We start from the raw sequence: 20,314 nt of genomic DNA on the forward strand, positions 1-20,314 counted from the left end.
TCTGGTGGAGTACCACGTAGGCCTCCATTAGGACCAGGAAGACATTAATAAACTGATTGCAGTGCCCAAAGAAGCATTTAAGCAGTGATTCTTCCTGTGCTCTATATGCAATGAGAATGAGAAGAAACCCTAACATGTGGTACTATGCTAAGTACCATCTCCAATGAATTTCACAGTGGTTTACAGGGTGTAGAAATAAATGTCTCAACATGATGGGACTATGTGACTATAGATGCTGCCTTTACTGTATCTCTGGAACTGTCACGAATCTTTCTTGTTTATTCCTTGGGTTCAAAGCTCTCCACATGAGTTATTAATTGTGCACTCCTTGTGTTTACTAAAATTATTGTGCTGTATGCAACGGAGTCCCTGTTGAATTTTTAATCACTAGTTTGCAATAAGATGATGCATGGACCAAAATTCTCAAATTTTCACAATGAATGTCATCTCAGTTCTGTAGGCAATGTTCCACCATTGCTGAGGCCAACTTCCATTGTTTTATCTAGTATTTGTTTTAAGTATAAAGCTCAGTGGTAGTGCAAATAGTTTGTCCACCATACATATTGTCACTTTCACAGCGAATACCACACACTTCTGCCACTCTGAGGGGTATGTCGTCTTTAATATGGTACCAAATTTCATGTATCTCTGATGATGGCCAGAACATTTCTCTCAACATTTGTCTTTGTTATACATTGTGTTTTGAAATTCATTTCACTGCAATACATAAGTAATTCTGATGGCTTGATACATTATACTAACTCGTGAAGCATCCTTTTCACATATCACAGAAAGCATGTACAATATTACTGTTAATTCTCAGAAATTGTCTTGTACAAGGTATATCACAAAAGAAATGAAACTAATGCTCAGAATTTGTTATGTATTTCCAAAATACATTGTTGCCGATGCTAATGTTCAAAGTGAAATCCATTTGAGCCCACACACATTCCTTCTGTTGCTCAGGAAACTGCTCCATGTTGTTTTCTCTGAGGCTGGGCAAGTTTCTCACTGCTGTCTTTTTCTTGTGGAGGCCAAAGACTTAGCTCTAGGAAATTACTCATCTACTGCTACTGAGTTGCTCAGCTTAAATAGCACTTCTGTGTTGAGAAACAGCCATACATCAATACACCACAAGTAGTTTCTTAATTATGTGAGCAGTCTTGTTTCTTTTTTGTCAGTTCTTCAGTATACTGTAGAATTTGAGCATGTATCCAAATATAGTATTTGGGGGGGGGGGGGGGGTTTAAGATCTTCCACATATTCTGACAGCAGTGTCTTGCAGCATAAAAATGAGGAAATGATTTTAGTTTTACAGTAGTTGTTGGTAGCCATGAATTAATAGAATTAAATTGCTTGCTAGTAATTGTAGATGAGAAACCATAATCTGCTAATACCCACATGCACTTAACATTGCTTCGCTGTAACTACATGGGGGGGGGGGGGGGGGATATCTGCTTTTGATCCAGTAATGATGCAGTGACATGCACTGTAGAGGTGGTGAATCATTCAAATTATATGTGTTATAATTTCAGTAGGATGATGACAGTGACAGTTTAGTGTGGCAAGGAGACCTTATTTTATATTTTTGCACATAAAGATGAAACCTGATTATTTGTCCATACTTGACTATCAGATAAATTTCCATGTAGTGACATTAAAACTGTTGAATTGAAAAAGCAGATAGTTTGTGTCTTGACAGATGCTTTGAAACATTGCACATTATTTATTAAGATTAGTAATTTGGGAATTATATGTAAAATTCAAAGAGCTCTTTTTTTCACACTCACCAGTACATTACATTGCATCCAAACTTTACTCAATATCTGAAAAGCTGTAACAAATTGCTCAATGCTGGATTCATGTTGAGAAGACAGGGGATTTGCTGATATGAGAATTCTGATTTAAACTGTTAATGGGTTTCTGAATCCTTCCAATTGAGACTGGATGCTGCAGGCGATATGTTACAAGCCAAACACATACTTTGTTCTGTACTACTGCTGGCCTCGTCCTCTGTCAACCTCCTGCCTCACTCCCATCTCCAATGAGCCCAGGACCTTAACTTCACTCATTCTGCACCAGTACACTTCAAATTTTTGTGAATTCCTAAGGGACCAAACTGCTTAGGTCTTCGGTCCCTAGACTTACACACTACTTAAACTAACTTAAACGAACTTATGCTAAGAACAACACAAACACCCATGCCCGAGGGAGGACTCGAACCTCCAGCAGGAGTGGCTGCACAGTCCGTCACATGACGCCACGTGGCACCAGTACCCTCTTCCTTACTCCCCCCCTTCCTGTATTCTGTCAGCCCTCACCAGTACACTTCTCTATGTCATCATCATTGTGCACTGCGCAAACTCATTGGTATCAGTGCCTGTATGTCGCATTCCTATCCTGTGCACTGACTGTCTCTCCCTCCTGCATTTGTGTCCCGTGCGCCTAATGCCTCTCTCCAAGCCTCAGCCACCCTTCCCCAACCCACCCTTCTACTCCCTAACTCCTTTCTCCCATTGACCACTCCACACTCACAACTCAACCTCTCACCCAGTTTGCTGCAGAACTGTGGTTCTGGCATTGTGTATTCAGCTAGCACAGTATAGCTGTGTGTGTGTGTGTGTGTGTGTGTGTGTGTGTGTGTTCAGTTTAATTTAGTTTAAGCACAATTAATAAAGAAAACTTTCATACCTGCTATTATTTCTATTTACTTAAACAAACACACACACACACGCACACACACACACACTGTATTACTCCATTATTTCTCCAGCAATCTTTAGGCTATTTAATTTATTAAAAGTGTAGTATTCATAAATTTATAGCTAATGTATAGCTGTAAGTGCTACATTGTAGATCATTAATGATGCAGAAGTGAACTACCATCATACTAATTGATGAAAGGGGCATAACTGGAGCATGACAAACATATAAATGAAGAGACAGACTTTGAATTTACAGTTTTCAGGACTTCTAATCAGATATCCACAATAATAAAAAAGCAGATAGGAAATAGATTTTGGAAAAGGAAGATGTGTGTAATATCCAAAACTGTAAGAGATAACTAAAATTCATTCCAAACCAAGGAGATAATAAAAGGTTTCTTGAAAGGTGACAATTTAGAAACATTTTGAGATTATGTTTACAGAGCACTGATATGAAGTACTGGTAATCAAGGAGTTAAAACTGAGATCTTAACCCAAAGAAAATATCAAGTCCCAAATGAAAATGATGGATAACTAGTTAGAGCATGAAAATAACAAGAAGATGAAGGGGGAAGGAAGAAAATCAGGAAGGAAGATGTACATACTCAGAAGGTCTGACAGATATAATATGCAAATGACAATAATCAATTTTTGAAAATATATTTTATAATTGGATATATAAAAAATGTACACACCAAGTGGCAATAGGAGAACACACACATGAAAGGTATTGTGTATGCAAGCTTTTGGAGCCAGTGGCTCCTTCTTCTGGCAGAAAGGTTGAAGTGGAAGGATGAGGGCTGAAGGAAAATGACTGTGAAGTTTAGAAAAAGGCGTAGACTTCGGAAAAGTCACAGGACCCCTGGTCAGAGGAGACTTACTGGATGGGAGTCACTGGATGTGAAAAGTGTCCACATCTCTTGTGAAGATGTCTACAGAAACCAGTTTCAGATAATGGTTCCTTTAGTAAACACAAATGACTGGATGGCTTATCTCATTTTGCATTTAGGGCTTGAATTTGTTGCCAGTGAGACATTAAAACTGGTAGTGTAATAAAATTAATCCATAAATTTACAGCTGTAGGATATCTGTTTTCTACAAGTCATCGATTAGCTGCAGTCCCATTCTTCCATTTGTACACAATAGAATCACAGAAGCTTGATGAGAGGAGTCACAGAAGGTACGTACCCAGCCATTATGATAAAGGATATCACAAAACAGAGTAATTCATCAGCTGCTGCCAGTGCATCAAGGAAATGCAGTTGTAAAAGAGTCAGACAAAAGAGGTCTGACTGTCTCCCTAATGTGGTCCCTATAGCAATTGTCGAAGATCATCATGATCTCACCTCTCTCACATCTCATGTTGTAAAAGGAGAGATGCAGCGTTTTATGGCAGCCAGAACTGTCAGTTCGAGTAAGCAAGAGATAACAACTATCAGTGTTGACCCCATACATCAGGAGATAAAAGAGAATGTTGAAGAACAGGTGAATCAGCTTTTAGTACCAATCTGGAACACAAATGCACCAGAAAGAACGGACTCTTCTAACTCATACTTATGCTGCAGCCATTAAATTACAATCTACTACCTTACCAATGTAGATACAACCAACTCTTACATCAGGTGTCATGGCCCACAGAAGAACAGGTATTTGGAGAACAAAGGACAAAATGCCAGTAAGCTGCTGCAGCTAAACAAGACTAATTTTTGGTGGCTATTATGCCACCAAATATCAACCATCACAATAGCTTTGTTCAAACCATTCAACTGCAGACAATTATAGTCAACCTGTGAAATGAAGTTAATTGCCATACCTTGGATGAGGTTGCTCCCCAACTTGCCTTAACCATTCTCTGTTGTCAAACAAAGTTACCAACCACTCACCTAACCACTGAATTCATGAAACCTATGTGAGAGGACCATCTGTGAAGGGGAGGCCATCACTAATGAAAATCCTCCATGGATGACAGTCGACAAGATTTCAGAATATTTCATTGATGTAATTGATGGCCAACCTGTTCATGCACTAATCAACTTCTGCATCCTTTTCTGGATGTTGAATGCTTATTCTCACCAGCTAAAGAAGGCGTTCCTTGATTCGAAAGTGACTGTGCTGAAAGTCGCAAATGGGAAATACATCCAGCTGACAGGAACATTTATTGCACTATCAGTGACAGAAAACAGTTCTTCGAATTTGTCATTTTATTAGGAGGTAGTCATAATGTTTTCCGCTTTTTGTGTACATCACAAGTATAGGCTGTGGAAGATCAGAGCTCCAATTTGACAGAACTGTTTCAACAAGCAAACACAACAAAGATAGCTGTGAATGGTTGTTTTCCATCGAAGTATGCCGTCAGTGATATGAGTTCCAGTCATCAATCTAGATGCTCTGTTAAACTGCAAAGATTTTGCCGATTGCAGAAAGCTGCTCAGGCTCACAAAAGAAATCTACATACCAGCAGCAATCATAAGCATTGTAGATGTTTATGGACAGCTTAGGATCACTAATTGTCACAAGCAGCACAACTTATCCCTAGGGGTATGTGCTTAGTGACCACTGAACTAGTCCAGGAAGGGCAACTTAATGCTAGCAGTGAAAAATCATGCTCTGCTACCACTACAGACAGTGCAGGGGAGGAGCCTACTATCAAACTGCTAATAGGATACAACCTGACTGAGAAATGATGTTGGTAAGTGTTAGCCATTCTGTGCCAGTTTTTTGGCACTTTCACATATGGAGTGGGGAAAAGGCAGCCCAAGTGGCCCATTGTAAAACACCACATCAGCAAGGTGATCATTTACCAATGAACTGGCTGTCTTACAGTATGTCGCTGGTTGAATGACAGATAATGCAGGAGGAGATGCTGCAAGATGACATTATTGAACCATCAGAGTGTCCTTGGTCCTCTCCTGTGGTCATTGTGAAGAAGGATGGCACATGGGACTTTTTGTCAACTTCCGATGACTGAACAAAATCATGACGAAAGATATCTACTTATTGCCGCACATTGATGACACCCTAGATTGCTTGAGAGGAGCAAAGTATTTCTCATATATGGACATGTAGATGGATACTGGCAAATCAAGGCTGACGAGGTTGAGCAGGAAAAGACTGTTTTCATAACTTCTGTTGGTCTCTGTTGCCTTTTGGACTATGTAATGATTCAGCCACCTTCGAGCGTGTGAGGGGGAACCTACTTCAATCTCTTGATGTGATTTCATAAGGAAGATAAAAACAACACGGGTCCTGTCTAATTATTGCCCACACAGAAACAAGGCTTATTATGTGATATCACTTCCTTTGATTCTAGTAAAGCTAACCACTAATTGAAGGCTCTTTACTTGTAGCTCTTTATTAGACATGATTTCTTCAGTACTTGACAACCTGAATATTATCTGTCTTTCTGATCTCCAGTGCTTCACATTGGAAGATTAGATGTGGTGCAGTATCATCACCATTACCACACAGCCTACATCTAGGGACTTCTTTCTGTGTACCAAACATGTGTAGGTGTTTCATAAAGTTCCCATGACCTATTGTTAGTCCTACCGTGAGTATAGCCTGTCTCCTATTTAAAGCCAGGATCACAGAACTTCTCTTAAAACACGGCTTTGGCATCTGTAGCTTTCCACATTTTTGTTTTTGGATCCTAGTCTAATATTCTACATGCTGCTTTCTGATCTAGTTTCATAGTTCTGATTTAACCATCACCATAGTGATGGTTAGGACATGTTCTGGTCCAATATCTGGAGTTGTCAGACCTCTCATAGCCAGCCTATCAGCTTGTTTGTTGCTATTGATTCCTGAGTGACCAGCAGGTTTACCAATGACCATTGATCTCATTGCAGGGGCTGATAGAAATTTCGGAGCTCTTGGCTGTCTCAATAAATGTAGATGCTACTATCTTTGTAGTGGCCATGCATATTCTCCTTGGCGCACACCCTGATAATGGAAATTTCCATCTGGAATACCATGACCAGCTTCCCTAGAGAGATTACACTCTCTAGTCTAGGCTGTATCCCATATAATTCAGCCATAGCGCTTTATCTGGTTTTGACCTGTCAGTAAACCAGAGTATGTCTTTTGCATGGTGTCTCTTAAAACACTGCTCCCCACTACTTCCACTTGTTACATGGAAAGGTTTATTGAAGCAGCTGGAAGGAATTGTACAGTTAGCTGACATTTCTCTGATCCTTCCTACATTCACAAATTCCTATACCAATGTGGGGTTTGGGATATCATAAAGGTATCCAGTTATTTCCAATTTTTAGCCTGTAAGCCCCTACCACTACCTCTATTTTAACCCACAAGTTTAATGATGGTACGTCCTGCCTGGTCTCCATTCCAGCAGTGGGTGTGCTACTAATTCTGCCTGTTATGGCTAAGCATGTCAGTCTCTGCACGTTGCCAAGCTGCTTAGCAGCCACCTTCTGTTCTACTTTGTTCCACCATATGCCCCTTAAATATCGTAAGTCTTATTACAGTTGTGTATTTATGGTACATACCCTTGGGATGTCGCCCCAGTTTTTCCCACAGGCTGTTCTAGTGCTCATAAGGGTACCTTTTGCTTTGAACATATATCCCTTGTGTGAGGGATCCACGGTAGTTTCGCATCCAGGGTTATCGTCAGATACTTCCCTACCCTCCGTACAGGTGTTGACACCTTAAGTGGATGACATGTCTTTGCTATCTGGGTGACATTGCCATTTTTTCAAGGACATTTGGAGAACATGTAAGCCACCTGACCATGTTGAAATGTGCTCAGACTTCAGGCCTCCACCTGAATCTGAAAGGAGCCTTTTAGCCAGCAAAGAAATAAAAAATCTTAGGACCACTAATAAATGCCAGTCGAGTCCATCTGATCAAAAGAAAATAAGAGCAGACACAGATTTTCTGACTCATTGTCATATTTGTGAAGTGAGAGATGTTCTTAGAATTTGTTCATGCTATTCATACTACTAGTGATTCATAAAGAACGTCTGCACAATGACATGATCTTTGGAAGAACTACTGCCAGGGAGGAACCAAACATCCCTGAGATAATGTGAAAGAAGGGTCTTTCCTTGCCTTTTAGGAGGTGCTAATATCTTCTCCAGGTTTAGCAAATTATGATGATAATGCTGAGACATAACTTCACATTGATGCTAGCAGTTGTGGGATAGGTGCAGTTCTAGTGCAGATACTGTGAGATACTGAAAAGTTGGTAGTTTATGCTTCCAGGTATTCTCAGAGTCTGAGATTAACTACTCTGCAATGGAAGAAGAGTGCTTTGCAGTTGTTTGGGCCATCAACAAGTTCTGATTGTTTGGTGAAACATTCACCATTGTGATGGACCTCCAAATATCCGTGCTGACTGACTAACCAGAGGGATCTGTCATCTCGATTAGGGAGATGGACACTGAGGCTTCAGGAGCACATCACAGAGGTATAAAAAAATGAATGCAACCACAACGATGCTGACTGCAGTCGTCACTAAATTAAATGACATTACTGACAATCAGGAGGAAGATCCAGTATTGTTGGCAACCATATAAGCCGTGAAGAATTGGGAACCAACCAAAGTAGAATTCCAATTAATGAACAGAGTATTGTATAAGAGGAATTATGATCTGTTGTGGGTGGAAATAATTGTTTGTGACCCCAGCTCATCTGTGGCCAACTATCCTGAAGTTTCTCCATGAGGCCCCAATATCTAGTCACCTGGAATTTGTGAAGACTCTAGACAGAATCAGATGCAGGTATCACTGGCCAGCCACAATGTGAACCACTGTAAGGAATTCCAGCATCAGAAACACATGCTGCATTTACCTCTGAGGCATATGGTATCAATTCCAGCTGCAGGAGTGCCATGCCACCAGATTGGAGTTGACATACTGGGGAGGTTCCTGAAGACAACAAACAGGAGTTGTGGATAACAGGCTACACTGGCCACCTCAGCTGCTACACTGTCACCAAATCTGTGCCGGCTGCTGAAGCTCCGGAAATTGCAAGGGTCATTCTTCAAGATGTCATCCTGAAACACAGGGCACCCCATTTGATGATCTCTGATCATGGAAAAGTTTTCCCGTCAAGACAAGTATCAAAGGTAATTTCAAATTGTGACATCACCTACAGAATGAAAACTGCCAACCACCAACACACTGAACACTCTAATAACATCTCACTGAATACTCTTGATAAGATATTGGCAGATATGCTCTTGATGCACATTGATGCTGAATGGAGAGACTGGGAAAGAATACTACCCGACATGACATTTGCTTACAACCAGCAAAGCAAGACACTACAGGCTTCACATTTTTCTTTGTGATCCACTGTCACAAGGCTGAAACAACAATGGATACACTGTCCCATTTGAACCAGACAATACTCAAGTTGACAACATGACACAACTCATCACCAGGAAGAATGACAGAGAGTACTACAACACCCAGCACTGGTCAATGGGATACATCCTAGTACACTTGGGATGGATTTTTACACCTGTGTGGAAAGTGAGATTACTGGAAAACTTACTAATAGCTACTTTGGGCCGTATCATATCCTTTGTTGTTTGTCACAAACAATGTCAATGATTATGACTCTTCATCAACAAGACAAAAGGACAGAGACAACTATAGTTCTGAGATGCCGATCGGTGATGGAAACATCTCATTCTAGGAAACTATAGGCCAGGTCGATGACAGCGAATCTTTGACAGGAGCAGCTACTTTTGATGCTCATTATAGTGAAGAAAATGTGACAACACGGTCAGAATGAGAGGATCCTCTAGCACTGCCATACAGAGGATCGCTGACAAGATTCACATCTAGGATATTGCAGCCAGCTCCAATGAGAACTGCTGAAACAGCAGGTAGATGTTTCTCCTGGTGAGGGATGAATGCCACCAGCTTTGCTGCATGCATGGTGGAGTAGTGGTCTGATCGCCAGCTAGTATTTGTTATTTCTGGAAGGTTCTTGAAATTTCTTATGTTTGTAATGTTTGCATATTCTGGAATATTCAGTGTTGGCATAAATAGCAGAACTTCCCCCCCTCCCCCCCCCTTTCCACCCCTGCCTCTGCCTCGTCCAGGAAGCTGTTTTGTTGAGCTGTATGTTGGTGTTCATAATAATTGTGATTCTAGTGCTAAACTTTGTACCTCATTGATGACCCTGCTTTTGGATTAGGACTTGATCCTGGTTATGTGGTTACAATATATTCTTCCATATATTAATGTAAATTTAATCAATGCTTTTTTCCTAATGGTTGATAATGTGGATTTGGTTGAAGCTGAGTGAAATGGGATGGAGAATGACTACAGCAATATTTCAGTTTTGGATGATTATCTTCTTTTGCAACAGTTCAAAATTACCATACAATGCACCCTTGGTGGTTTCTTCTTCTTCTTCTTCTTCTTCTTCTTCTTCTGATTTTGCTTTTTCCTTCCTTTTTTTCCACATTAGACTGTGATCCAGAGCATGTTTCTCATTTCATCTTCCTAAGCACAGAAGAGGAGTGATCAAAAGCTTGATGGACCCAACTGAAAAAATCTGTGAACTACAGTGTTTGAGGGACGAGTTCGACCATTTAAAAACTGCTTCAAGAAGAAACAGCTACTCTGACAAAGAAAAAATAGTGCAGTATGTCCTAAAAGATGCAGGGCATATAGTGAAAAAGAGCCAATTAAAAGGCTTTTGTAACAGAAATCACAGGTCACATCAGCAGAGCACTAAGAAGACAGTTTTGACACAGTGCTTAAAACAACAAGAAATGTATGTTCCATGGGCCAAACCCACCGATTGCCTTGCAGAAGTGTACAAAATCCCTTGCACATGTGGTTAAGTGAATATAAGAACTACACAAAAAGGAATTAACATCCAACTCAAGAAACGCAAGAGCAGTATTGTCATTGGGGAAACATGGGTAAATCTGCAGTATAAGGTCATATGCCGGGACTAGGGAACCAGAAAATTTGTTTCTGTGTTTCAAAGGTTTTACCAAGATTCAGTCATTAGCACACTAAGATGTACAGAGGCCATAGAAATTCAAAAGCACATAAACTGCCTTAACAGAAAAGAAGAAAGATTGAAATTACTCAAGTTGTGGGTATTATCAGATAGCACCAACTATTCCCCACTGCAAGCTTCATAATGTAAGCTCTGCTGTGAAGTCTTAGGCGGCAGTGTGATGACATCACAAACTGACTCTTTTCACGGATGCATATAAACTATTTGACATGCTGATTTTATTTATGTTTGTGCTGCTATCCATGTCTGATAGTCTCTGATGACCTCTTCAGAGACGTTGGGCAGAGAAATATGCCTGGGACCATGGCCAAATGCCCCTAAAACAAAAACTGCCAAGTATACATTCTGTAAATAATTTCACACACTACTTTTACGTCACTTTGCTACCAGCTTTAACCAGCCACACTTGGTGATGTAGTGGTAAAGCACCTGCCTGAACCGAAAGCTCATGAGATCGTGGTCAGACATCAGCCCTCATTTCTGTGATGTGAAAATATGCCAGAAATGGCACGTACTTCAGATTCCACATTAAACTATAGGTTTTCTTTCCCTAACAGGATTATGGGCTGGGTTAGGGGCACCAAGTCGTTACAGTGATGTCCAATTAAAAAACTTGCACCAGACAACTAACATCCCTCTTGAGGGTCTTCAAGTAAGGTATGGCATATGATTATTTCTTTTCTTTTTTTACCAGCTTTAAACATTTCTATTGAAATACCATCACTCCAGATGCCTTCACTCACTCTCTGTTTTTCTGATCCATCTCTTGAATTATACTGAGATTTTAATTTTATCTCTCTGTAGCTTGTTACTGTGACATCTGCAGTTTTTACTGGTGTTTTTGTCGTTACTGATTTTTGTTTTATAGACATTAGGCCATGGTCCAAGAGATATTTCTGTGTCTAAGGTTTTGTCCCCTAATGCTGGAAACATCACAGTGACTCACTCAGACATAATTACAGACTTAAACAAGACCAGCTAGCTGAATTGTTTTACATATCCACACAACTGTCAGTTTATGGCATCATCAGATTGATGCCTAAGATCACAGAGTCATGCTGACGTGTGTTAGGGAGCTCATAATGGATGAGGGTTGTCACTGTTTACTGTATTTAGCACTAAGCCCCATAACTTGTCTAATTTCAGTCCTTTTTTATTAAAGTTGTTTTGGTGCTTTTGAATTTCTATGGCCTCTCTTAGCACAGTAATGACTGGTTCTTGATAAAACCATAGAATGGGATAAACAAATCTCATGGGTCCCTGATCCCAGTGCATGATATGCTGCTACCAGTTTACCCATTTTTCCTAGACAACAAATGTGCTAGTGTCCCTTAAGTCAGGTGTTAATTCTTGTTTTTGTAGTTTCTATGTATACTTGACTGCATATGCAAGGGATTTCATACATCCTGTGGCAAGTATGGGCACTGATCCACTGCAGTGTTCAAATATTCACGTACCTTTCTTGTTAGTTTAAACACCGTGCTAATACTGTGTCTTCATAGTACTTTGCTGATGTAATGTGTGACTTTTGCTACCAAAGGGAGGAAAACTTTCCCTTTAAATGATTCTTTTTCACTAAAAGCTGTTGAGCTTTGAGGATCTGGTGCACTATTTTTTTCTCTTTGTAAGAATAGCCATTTGTTCTGTAAGTAGTTCTTCAGTGATTGAGCTCTTTTTCTGAGTACTATGATTCACAAATACTTTAAGCCTAGGTCACTCCTGTTTTGCTCAATCCTGTTAGCTGGTTGGATGGTGATTGGAATTTTTGCAAAGGTATTTATCTGTGTGAGTGGACGTTCTTTGACTTTGTTCCCTGAACTTCCATCAGTTTTTCTAAGTAGTGGTAGTTCCAAAAATGAAATCTGTCCTCCTTTCTCTTTTTCAGTAGTGAACTTTATATTGGAATTAACATCATTCAGAAAATTTAGAAATTCTGGGAGTTTGCTTTCCCCATGAGGCCATATAACAAAAGTGTCAGCTAACAGAAGGGTTTCTTCTTGACCTTCTGGAAATGTCTGCAGAAGAGCAACCAAGTGTTGGGCAGTTCCACGTGTTGGATGGTCAATAGTGCAAGGTCTTAATGGATTTGTGAATTTTTGGTAAACTACACAATCTCGGTGGCAATGCTTCTGATTTGATGAGGTGCTTCTTGTCAGTGGAAGAAGTTGAAGAGACTTGCATTTGTATGTTTGTTTGTTATCCTAAGAATGGAAGTTTTGGGATCTGCTGTAAACTAGCTGTGTCTCCCAGTTTCTGTTATGTCCCAAATTTTTATGTTATAGTAACTATGTCTTCCATTGATATTCTTGAAAGTGTAACAGCATAGATTCCTCCTTTGACCATCATGTCTCTTTCACTCTTAAACAGGAGCTGGCAGATATATTAATAACTGTATGACCTACGCCTGAAGGTAGGAAAGTCACTTTCCTCTTTTGCAAACTGTCAAATTTCACCTTCTGTCTATTTATTGTTAGTGCATGATCTGTTTCTGTGGTCTGATATGTCATTCTATCGATCATGTCCCAGACATCACAACACAAGTTATTACCAATGAAGCTGTGTGTTTCTGTGAACTTACAGTACATAGCGGCCGTCTCGCAGGTGGAGTAACACTGACTCTGTGTAGTTGCAGTTCAGCTGTCGAAATGAAGTTTATCTTCAATCTTGGAAAATTTGGTGTTGTCAATGTGTGTGTGCATCACAGCAAAAACATGAGAGAACAAAGTAAACAAGATCTCTTGTTCTGTGTGTCTTTTCTCGACATGACCTTCCATAAAGGCATTTGATTGAACTTTGCAGGCTTCCATGGCCGGTACTTGCTTCCTTGATTACTTCTGCTTTATGGACATTAGTTCGTGCCCTAAGATGTATTTCTGTGCCTAACATTTCATCTTCTAATGCTAGACACATCGTCAGAGGCTATAAAGTTGAAACTTATATCTGAGTTACTCTTTTGAGTGAACTTATTATGTTCTTACTTGAACATTTATGTTGTGTGTCACACTGCTGAATAATTAATTTCATATGGTAAACAGTGAATTTCATTTACCTCTGCACTGAGAGAGTGATTTTTTGTAATAGAGACAAGGCATTACTTCTGTTTGTAACTAGCAAAGTTACTCTTGAGCATACATTATGACTCAGTACAATTGAACCTCATTCATCCAGACTAGTTGGGACTGTAAATCATCTGGATTATAGAAAATTGGGATAATCTGAAAATTTAGAACAAATTAGAGTGATATCGGTTAAATGCCATAAATGCATGTCATATTTGCTTTCATACAAACATACAAATTATATATTATTTTCACACAAATTTTTAGCAGGAATTTAGAAAATCAGTGAGTTTTATGTGCTGAAGATTCTTTTGAGCTGGATTCTTACATTGCATATGTGCAGCATGGTCAAGCAGGCATTTCACCAGCATTAGAGTGGCTGAAGTTATTTTGCCTGACATTTCAAATAAACCATTATTTTGTCCAGCTGTGTTGTTGTCTCTATATGTATTATGTCTTCAGACTGAGCACCTAGCTTCATCAGCTAATCCATCATCACTGTCTGCAGTGAGTCAGACAACAGTGATTTTATTATCAGAAATCGTACATTGTCATTCACAGCCAGTAATTTATATCATTAACACATATGTCTGAGTATTGAATGATGTTTGCAAAAGCTTCAACGAATGCTGACGATTCGACATTGTCATCATTTTCAATGTTATATGTAAATCGAAGGAGGTGAGGAGAAAGGAAAGGGCAGGGATTACTGAAATCAGCTGCATCAGGACATTACACAGATTCAGCAGCAGCGTGTGAAAGTGTGTGCTGGACATGTCCAAAAGAACAGACACCATACATTCGTATAATTAATTTTCTATATTCATTGTCCAGACCATGTCAGTAGGAAGTAGGATCAGAAATATTCACACGTGGATTATGCCTCCAGTCTGGCACAACTGCAGTTCCAACTGCAAATTCAGCCTTTATCCATCCTGTGCAGTACATTTACCGTTTTGTCTGTGAATGCATTTCGCACTTGCAGCAAGCCAGAGAAGTAAAGTACTGTACATCTCAATGTTAACTTATTAGGTGGACTGTCCAGTGAGCCATCATCAATTGTTGACATTTTTACTTCCAGAGTACTGAATATTGTTAGGTTACAGTACTAAAAAAATATGGATGGACTGTAGATCTGGGTTAATGAGGGTAAGATAAATGGGGTTTACTGAGCCACAAATGAGGTTTTACTTTAGTTATATTACATAGTTACATCTGAGTCTATGCGTAAAATATTCTGTTATGTTGTAGTATTACATTAAAAAGTCTAATTCCTTTTGACATACATTATACATTGACTCTGTATAGCAGGTGATACAGATACACTGAAGGTATATGTAAATGTGAATGGTTATAATTTTTGCTATGTATAACTAGTACTATTGGTAGAACTAATATCAGAGTTGTTCCAGCATACTCATTGTTAGAAGGTATGCAATAAGTGTCAAACTTTAATGTAAGATTTCGTGATATATAGTGACTGGCACAACTCTGTTTTTTAAAAAATAATTATAAATATCTGTGCAATTACATTACAGTGGGGGTTCAAAGGAAATGGACACATACAAAGACATTGAGAATTTCTGGAAGGAAACTGGATGCTCTAGTGTAATGATTGCAAGAGCTGCACAGTGGAACTGTTCTATCTTTCGAAAAGATGGTAAGCTGCCTCTGGATGATGTTATACGTGCATATCTGAAGTATGCTGTGGACTATGACAATTCACCTTCAAATACAAAATATTGCGTTCAGAACATGCTACGTGAACTTCAGGAAACTCCGCTCGGGAAGAAGTTCTTGGAAATGCAAACCTTGGATCAAATCTGGTGAGTTAACAAACTTTTAATTCATATCTGCATCCTTAATTTTGTTCCAAATAAAACTAGAACACTGCATATTGTGAAGAACATCACTGTCATTTAAACACGTTTTGTGGGTTGGCGCACCATAAGAACCAAAAATGTACATGCCATACTAAAGCCACTAGCATCATTTTTCTAGTCCCAACTGTTCTGTGTGTTTTGAAATGTCATGATTTTCTTTCAGTTGTGCATTTGGTAACACTATTATTAAGTGTTCATTGTTGTTGACAGTGAGAAAACATCTAGTTGTGTAAAAAAAGAAAAGAAAGTAATTTTGTGCCTGTTCCTATACCAATTATTCAAGACACAATCATGAGCAGAAACATAGTCCCCACATGATGAAGCACTTCCCTGGCATGTCAGTTGTCAGGAGAGAGCAGCCAAAGCAAGTGGTGTGTGTTAAAAGAACAAGAAATATGAGATAACATGTCCTTGTAAATACGGCAATGGTGGAATATCATAAATGAAGAACTAAAGGTAACAACTCACCAAATAGTTGAGGCTTTGAGTTATTGATAGATAAATAAACAAGACTGTGAGCATTGCTAGTTTTTGGACAAATTCTTGTTCAAAACTGTAGAGTACACATACAATTTATCACTTCATTCTCCCACCTTATCACATTGTGCAAGTTCTGGAGGTTGACTGGGGTAAAGAGTGGTGTGTGTCGGATAGTGTGGGTGGAGGGGGAAAGGAAATGAGGAGGGGTGGGGCTCACAGTTGTGAGGGAGAGGCAGCAGGCATGCAGAATAGAAACGTGTTGCCTGTAAGCTCACTCTGGGTGCAGAGAACAGAAGTTGCATGCACTGCTTGGTGATGTGAAAGGATGGATTAAGAGAGGAGATAAAACAGAGTAATAGGGAGACTCTGGAGTGCAAGATGATTGTAGTTAGATTCATGAGGCAAGATGGAGGTGGGTGAGGAACAGTGGCTAGTATAGCGTCAGGTGAACGTGATCACAGAATCAAAGGATATGTTGAAAGGACAGTTCCCATGTACGTAATTTGGTGAAGTTAGGATGGAAGGGAAGGATCCAGATGAGATGTGTTGTTTTGCCACTGGGTGGTCAACCTTGCTCTAGTCCACAGACAGTGACCATTCATTTGGGTAGACAGCCAGTTAGAGGTCATGCCCACATAAAGTGTTGCACAAAAATTACGGCAGAGCTGGTATATGATATGAGTGCTCTCACAGGTAGTACTGCTTTGGACAGAATGAGATAAGCTCATGATGTGATTGGTTTTGGATTTACTGGGTGGATGTATAGACAGAATATGCATGTGAGTCTTCCACAGGAGTATGACCTATGTGGCAAGGGTACCAATCCTTACTGCAGAAAAGCTTTTTTGTGACTATAGTCTGATTTAAAGTAGTTGTCACTTGACAGGCAACAGGCTGCAGGGCTCCTGCCACCAATAAACCGATGGCAGCTGGCGCTGTCGGCTGCCACTGCATTGCCACTTCGCTCTGCTGAGCTGACTAAGGCATTGTGCCAGCCAGTCCTCAGCGAGCCGTTGTAGACGTGCGGGTGAGAGATTTGAGTGACTTGTAGCTTCGCATGTTTACGATGTCTGATGAAAGCAGTCGCAAGAGAGGGAGGCTGAGGCTGCACACTCCTCGGAAACCTCCAAAAAGTGGCGGACATGGCGTCGTTATATGCAGTCAGGCGTGTGAATACGTGTGACCCTTAAGGGAGTATTTTGAGAGAGAGAGAGGGATGCAGGAGGGCATCTCATTGCTTTGGATAAGGTGGCGGAGCGAACTGCAGCTGCTCTGCAAGTTAGCGAACGATCAGTAATAAGAATATGCAAGGAGAAATTCACGAAAGAAGGCTCAAGTGAATCATCTAAATTGGATACACCTGGGAAAAAGAGGCGACTAGAGAAGAGGGTCACAAAACTTGACTCTTTTCTGGAAGATGGCATTTGTTGTCAAATATACGCATTTTATTCGAGGAAGGAGTATCCGACGCTCAAAAAACTACATGCTACCCTCACAGCGGCTGACCTGTTTCAGGGTAGTAAATCATCTTTGTTACGAGTCGTGAAAATGTTAGGATTCCGCTATAAATCCATCTCTGGCAGAAAGTTACTAATGGAACGCCAAGATATTGCAGCCTGGCGATGCCGCTTTCTTAGAGAATTTTAATGATATCGTTTGGCTTGATGAAATGTGGGTGAATGCAGGACACAGTTTAAAAAAAGGCTGGGCAGACGGTACCATCAGCTTCATGGCAGCTCCGATCGGCAGAGGAAAAAGGATAATTGTAGCACATGCTGGAAATTCAAAAGGTTTCATTCCAAATTGTCTGCTGCTATTCAGTTCAAATAAGACCTCCGACTACCACGAAGAGATGAACCACAATACTTTTGTGAAATGGTTTGAAGACTGTGTGCTCCAGGGCTTAACAAAAAACTCTATCATTGTTATGGATAAAGCTCCTTATCATTCAGTAATACAAGACAAAGCACCCACAAAGGCAACGAGGACAAACGACATTGTTAGCTGGTTACAGAAACATAAGGTGCACTTCGACAGTAATTTTACAAGGGCAGAATTATTAGAACTTCTATCGCAACACAAGCCAAAGAACCCGATTTACATTGTGGATGAAGTAGCAAAAAAATACTGGCATAAAGTGCTCCGATTGCCTCCTTACCATTACCATTTCAACGCAATAGAGCTGATTTGGGCTCAGTTTAAACGGCATATTGCTGCAGAAAATAAGAAATTCACATTGAAGTGGAACGCCTTTTGAAAGAGGCAGTTGAAATTGTGACATCGGAAGACTGGCAGAAGGTAGTACATCACGTGAAAGGAGTGATACAGGACGCATGGAACAATGAAGGTATCTTACAACAAAGTGTCGAAGACTTAATTATATCTGTCAATACGAGCAGCGAGACGGATAGTTCCACTGACTGTGACTCTGAATTAAGCGGTGTTTTCGCATTGTTTGATTAGTGTGTAGTGTACTTACTGCCATTAAATATTGCGTTTGAAAATTTATTTCGATTAATTCTTATTTTTGTTGTGAGACTAAGAAATACTGTTTGGCCAGCTCTCGTCATCTCCTTACGGTAAGTTAGACTGAATTTTAATTCTATTTCATTTTGTATATACACCAAGATGTTATTCAGTGTGTGTAATAGTTTTCGAGATTTGCAATCTAAAGAAGAAAACTTTTCTGGACGCGAAAATTTCTCACACTTCAATAGTTAATGTAACAACGGCCCTAATTAAAATTAAGAAAAGATATTTGATTCGCTTATAGATACCACTGGGACCGATACTGTACGTAAATTTTAAAATATTTACATAATATTTATAGGAGATAGAGATTTTAAACGTCATACTTGTTTCGAGTTCAGTACTGATAGGGTTGCTTAAAAATGCTGTTTTCAGAAATTTATATACAGGAAACGTGATGCAGTACGAAAACTTTTAAGGATTCTTTGCCGAGTGCATTATTTTGGTAATGAATGGAAAAAAAATATTTTGCTGTGACACCAATAGTTTTTCAGTAATGACGTGATAAGTTAGAAGCTGTTTGCGAAATCGAGAATTGAAATAGTTTCAAACAAATTAACGTAACTCTGGTCCTAATTAAAATTAAGGATAGATATTTGACAGATTGAGAGCCATTGTAGAGATATACATCACATGTCGGTTTGAAATTTTTTACTTACTTTTTGTAGAAGATACAGGCTTTCAAACGATTTTCTACCGCCGGGGGTAGCGATGCGCGGAGGCGGCTGCCTCCAGCCAGTGCTTGACGTGACAATGCCGCAACTTCGCAGCGCAAATGTCAAGTGACAACTACTTTAAATCAGACTATAACCACTCTCACCTAAGCCCACAAAAATTCAACTTTGAACATTACCTCCTGCATTTTGTACCTCCGTCTAACCATTACTTTCTTTGTCCCCTAACCAACCACTTTTTGTTACTTTTCAGGAATTCCTTACCTTCTGCTTGATCTCACTGTCCTTTCATGTGTCCATCCTTAAGAACACAATTTTTTCACTAGAGAGAATAACAAACATACATGATCTTAAGACAGACTCTGATTTAACCATCTTCCCTGCAGAAAAAGACTCCACCTCTCTTACAATGAACCACAATGATTACCTGACAGAGGACACCAGTCAACTGTCAGACCCTTCCATGTGCCCTGCCCATAATGATCCCAGAAGTCCAGCATAGCAATTAAACCCTGTTAAAATCCTGAGAGCCATTCTAGAATTTCTCCCTTGAATAGATCTTCTTCCTCACCCAATCTACCTCCTCCCCCACCCCTCCCCAAAAAAAAAAAAAAAAAAAAATCAGACATTGTAGCTGTTACTGTACTTTTCTGAAAAGAATCTCTGTTCTTGTTGGCCGACACCTCCAACCCAAGCACACACCAAAGGCACTTCATTCAACATTTCTCAGACACTCCATCCCATTATTGCCTGTATCTGTAAACCTAAATCTGATGTCTGATTCAGGTTCATTGAAAATACCTACATGTTTGGACTTAGGGCCAAGGCACTAGCCTCGTTCCTCTGTAGCTAAACCTTCTGTCTGTATTCAGTTAGTCCTCCTCAGCTCAGTATGCTACCTTCCTGGATGTTGACTTACACATCTCCAGTAGTTCCATCCAAACCTTTGGTGATATGAAGTCCACTACCCATCAACA

At 39.8% G+C, this 20,314-nt stretch overlaps 1 protein-coding gene across 1 annotated transcript in view; it reads left to right on the forward strand.

Annotated features, from left to right (window-relative positions):
* Positions 1-20,314, forward strand: part of LOC126161814 (tRNA-dihydrouridine(20) synthase [NAD(P)+]-like) — a 78,699-nt gene that overhangs the window by 32,701 nt on the left and 25,684 nt on the right. Inside the window, exon 4 of the mRNA XM_049917915.1 lies at positions 15,310-15,597. Coding sequence (XP_049773872.1) covers positions 15,310-15,597 — 288 coding nt within the window. The remainder of the gene's footprint in view (positions 1-15,309; positions 15,598-20,314) is intronic.

Source organism: Schistocerca cancellata, chromosome 2 (genome assembly GCF_023864275.1).
Source record: "Schistocerca cancellata isolate TAMUIC-IGC-003103 chromosome 2, iqSchCanc2.1, whole genome shotgun sequence".
In the NCBI taxonomy this organism is placed as follows: domain Eukaryota; kingdom Metazoa; phylum Arthropoda; class Insecta; order Orthoptera; family Acrididae; genus Schistocerca; species Schistocerca cancellata.